Source organism: Mastomys coucha, unplaced genomic scaffold (assembly GCF_008632895.1).
Source record: "Mastomys coucha isolate ucsf_1 unplaced genomic scaffold, UCSF_Mcou_1 pScaffold21, whole genome shotgun sequence".
In the NCBI taxonomy this organism is placed as follows: Eukaryota; Metazoa; Chordata; class Mammalia; order Rodentia; family Muridae; genus Mastomys; species Mastomys coucha.
In genome coordinates, this window is record NW_022196904.1 from 117,751,497 (window position 1) to 117,755,603 (window position 4,107).

Genomic DNA, 4,107 nt, shown 5'->3' on the forward strand with positions numbered 1-4,107 from the left:
AAATCAAACAAACAAACAAAAAAACCCACTGTTTAGGCTGGGCTCAGCAGTCAAGACCATGAAGGTCCAGAAGGATCCAGGTTCAATTCCCAGCACCCACACACAACTGTCTATAACTCTAGTTCCAGGGGATCTGATGCCTCTGACCCCCAAGGGTGTACACACACACACACATACACACAGACACACACAGACACACACAGACACACACACAAAAAAATCTTAAAAAAAAAACTTTGCTGTTAAAAAGAAGCATGTTTTATTTTGTGTTTTGGTTGGCTATTACAAATTTATAGGACTGTTACCATTGATGTTAATAGTTCTTCTACAGCTAAATTTATATGACAAATATTTTAATTTTATGGGAAAACTGGTGCTTGAGTGGATTAGTTTCTAACTAAACACAGCTATATTTGTAAAATGTAATTCCAAGTGAATTGCTGCACTGGCCTTACCATTCTGAGTCTGGTTAATATTGTTTCTTTCTTGCTCGTCATTCTCACAGGTTATTATTAACTTGGTAGACCAGGCTGGAAGGGAAAAGATTATTGGTGATGCTTATCTGAAGCAGGTGCTGCTCTTCAACAACCCCAAGCTCACCTATGTCTCCTTTGATTTCCACGAGCACTGGTAAGGGGCTTCCCTAGACAGAAGCGACTTAACTTTCTTTGCTCTTTCCTGGGAAGGAAAATGTCCCTTTCTCGCTGTTCATATCTGTGGACTTTGCTTTAAACTGTTTGCTTTTAAGTTGTTGCTGAAGCATTTACAGTTTTTCTGTTCCAAAATGTATTGGGACACATAGTTACAGCTGCTGAAAGCCACAGTTATCCTTCAGGCTGTCTTCATACTGTTAGTAACACACCTCTGTCCCTAGGATAACTCCTAGTCTGCTCTGATTGGTCAGCAGTAGGTGAATTCTGTTGCTGACACCTTTAATTTATGTTTATTCTGAAAGCAGGATCCTTTTGCCACAGTGCTTGTTCTGCCTGTGAATTTGCCTAGGTTATAAGGAGTTGTGGGGAAAGAGACTGTGTATTGCCTCAGTGTGTTTGTATGTGTGCTTTCAAGTGCAAATAGGTATAGACTTACCTATAGCTATTCTTTTTAAGAATTTTGAGGCAGGGTGGTGGTAGCGCAGGCCTTTAATCCCAGCACTTGGGAGGCAGAGGCAAGCGGATTTCTGAGTTCGAGGCCAGCCTAGTCTATAGAGTGAGTTCCAGGACAGCCAGGGATACACAGAGAAACCCTGTCTCAAAAAAAAAAAAAGAATTTTGAGCTACTTATTAAAGATCCTAAGGAGCTAGAGAGATAGCTGGGTGGGTAAAGACATTTGCTATCAAGTCAAATGACCTGATTTTGATCCCTGACATCTATATGGTAGAGAGAACCAACTTTTGAAAGTTGTCCTCTAAGTCCACATGTGCACTCCATGGCATGTGTGCCTCTTGGCATGCACACATAGAGAATAGGTAAATAAAATGTGATTTAAATATAAAAAGTATTATTTTAGTAAGATTTTCTTTGTAGATTAGGTCACATTGTGTAGCCCTGGCTGGCCTCAAACTCACAGAATTGTTTCTGCCTCTTAGACTCTTAGATTAAAGGTGTGCCCTCCCACACTCAGCTTCTGTTTGTTTTGATGACGGTGGGGATTGAAACCTGTGCACACTAGGCAAATGTTCTACCACCAAGTTACAGCTCCTGGCCCTTTTATCTTAAGTAAATCAGAATATAATTTTGTTATAATACTAAAGATTATTCTTTGTTTTTTGTTTTAGCCGAGGAATGAAGTTTGAGAATGTTCAAACCCTAACGGATGCCATTCATGACATCATCCTTGACATGAAGTGGTGTTGGTAGGTATTTGTGTCTTAGTTACTTTTCTACAGTTGTGAAGAGACACCATGACCAAGGCAACTTATAAAGAAAACATTTAATTTGGGATTCAGGATTCCAGAGGTTTAGAGTCCATGGCAGAGAGCATGGCAGCAGGCAGGCAGGCAGCAGGCAGGCAGGCAGCAAGGCAGGCAGCAAGGCAGGCAGCAAGGCAGGCAGGCAGGCAGGCAGGCAGCAGGCAGGCAGCAGGCAGGCAGCAAGGCAGGCAGGCAAGCACTGGAGTAGTAGCTGAGCATGTACAGCTGATTCCTAAGCACAAGGCAGAGAGGAGAGAGAGGGAGCTAACTGGGAAGGGTGTAGGCTTTTGAAACCTTAAAGCCCACCCAGTGACACACTTTTTCCAACAAAGCCACATCTCTTAATCCGTGTCAAGCAGTTCCACCAACTGTGGACCAAACATTTAAATATATGAGCCTATGGAGCATTCTCATTCAAACCACCACAGTATTTCACAAAAAGTTGTTTTGACTTTTGGTTTGTGAAATCATGTGTTTTCTGCTCCGTTTCTTTCCTTTTTGTGAGTACCACTGTTAGGCAGTGCTGCCTGTGAGCAGGGCCCAGTGTCAAATGGTTGGAAAATGAAGTGGAATGCAGCTGCTGCTCTTGAAGGACTTAAGTGTGTTTTCACTCTGTGGCTTCCATTTTGTTTTCCTGCTTTGTCATCCCTCATGTGAGAAGGGAAGTTTAACGATATTCAGACTTTAGGCATTTTGAAAGGAACAGAGAAGATGCCCAGACTCTAGGAGGTAGGTATAAGGAGAAAAAATATGGTCTTGGAGGCCAAGAGAGCATTCAATTTGATGTGAAGACTGTATGATGGCCTGAGAGACTAGAGGGCACAGGCTTGCTGCCTGAGTTCTTGGCAGCTGGGAAAGCCAACTAGTGTGTCTTAGAGGTCCACTTGGAGTTAGAAAGGGAAGACAAAATGGGGTTTAAAATGTTTATGGTTGTGTGCAACCCTAGCCCCCTAAGAGGGAGGGAAGTCGGTTATTCTCTCAGTTTCTCATATCTTAGCTTTCGAATTCTTAAATGGGGATAACAATACCTCACTGCCAAGTTATTGTAACCGACAGTAAAGTGTGTGGAGCACTCAGTGCCATCTGACATTTAAGGATGTTCCTACACAGTTGACAGTCAATGCTGCTGCTGCAGTTGCCATAGTTTTAAGAGTTGAGTTTCTTGAAAATGTTGTTGAAGTTGTAAATTAATCCCATGCTTCTTTTGACAAGGGTTGATCAAGCTGGTGTAATATGTAAGCAAGAAGGAATTTTTCGAGTTAATTGCATGGACTGCCTGGATCGCACCAATGTGGTCCAAGCTGCCATAGCGCGTGTGGTCATGGAACAGCAGGTACTCTGGAGTCCTTTTGATTTCAAATATTCACTTGAAAATTTAAAATGGTTTAAACTTCATGTGTAAGTAAATAGTGAAATGTCTTCTCAAAGTTCAAATATTTTGTGGAACATTTTTTAGCATTCAGATATTCTTCTTGTTAGATAAAAACCTGAGAAATGTAACTTAGAAGTAAGTAGACGTGGTAGCATTTTCTCACATATTCAACCTGCAAACATTTTAAGTCTCTTGGGGGTTTTATGTGTTTATTTTCCATTGTCCTCTGAATTTCAAACCTGCCCTTCTGTATTTTGGACTGGGAGTCTGCAAGCTGGAGTTCTGTTTAGCCAGCCCTGGCACTATGAAGTAGAGGTGGGGCTAGAGCAGAGCAGGAACTTGAGGAGACCAATAGAAAGCCACAGAGTCCTTTGCCTGTTTTTAGTAGGTGGCTCTCTGGGACTCACTGGTCCCTTTCCCTGTCCCCAGGTGGTAGCTGCTGCTCCCTCCCCTTGCTTGGTTGTTACCTCAGTGCTCCACTGTAGGTCTTTTTTTTTTTTTTTTTTTTTCGAGACAGGGTTTCTCTGTGTATCCCTGGCTGTCCTGGAACTCACTCTGTAGACCAGGCTCTCAGAACTCAAGAAATCTGCCTGCCTCTGCCTCCCAAGTGCTGGGATTAAAGGCGTGTGCCACCACTGCCTGGCCTAAGGTTTTTGAATTTAGGCTCTGTCTTCACCATGTGGAAGGTGTTGACTCCAGGAAACCTCCCCAAACCTGAGTCTTAACAACTTTATTACAGTATGGTGGTTGTTGTGATGAGTAAATGAGATAATTCATGTTAAAAAAACAAAACAAACGAGCCGGCCCCCCTTCCGCACCTCC

At 42.6% G+C, this 4,107-nt stretch overlaps 1 protein-coding gene across 1 annotated transcript in view; it reads left to right on the forward strand.

Annotated features, from left to right (window-relative positions):
* The window catches only part of Inpp5f (inositol polyphosphate-5-phosphatase F), an 85,535-nt gene that overhangs the window by 63,920 nt on the left and 17,508 nt on the right, over nucleotides 1–4,107 (forward strand). The window contains exons 10-12 of the mRNA XM_031388491.1: nucleotides 506–630; nucleotides 1,779–1,856; nucleotides 3,126–3,246. Of these exons, the coding sequence (XP_031244351.1) occupies nucleotides 506–630; nucleotides 1,779–1,856; nucleotides 3,126–3,246 (324 nt within the window). The remainder of the gene's footprint in view (nucleotides 1–505; nucleotides 631–1,778; nucleotides 1,857–3,125; nucleotides 3,247–4,107) is intronic.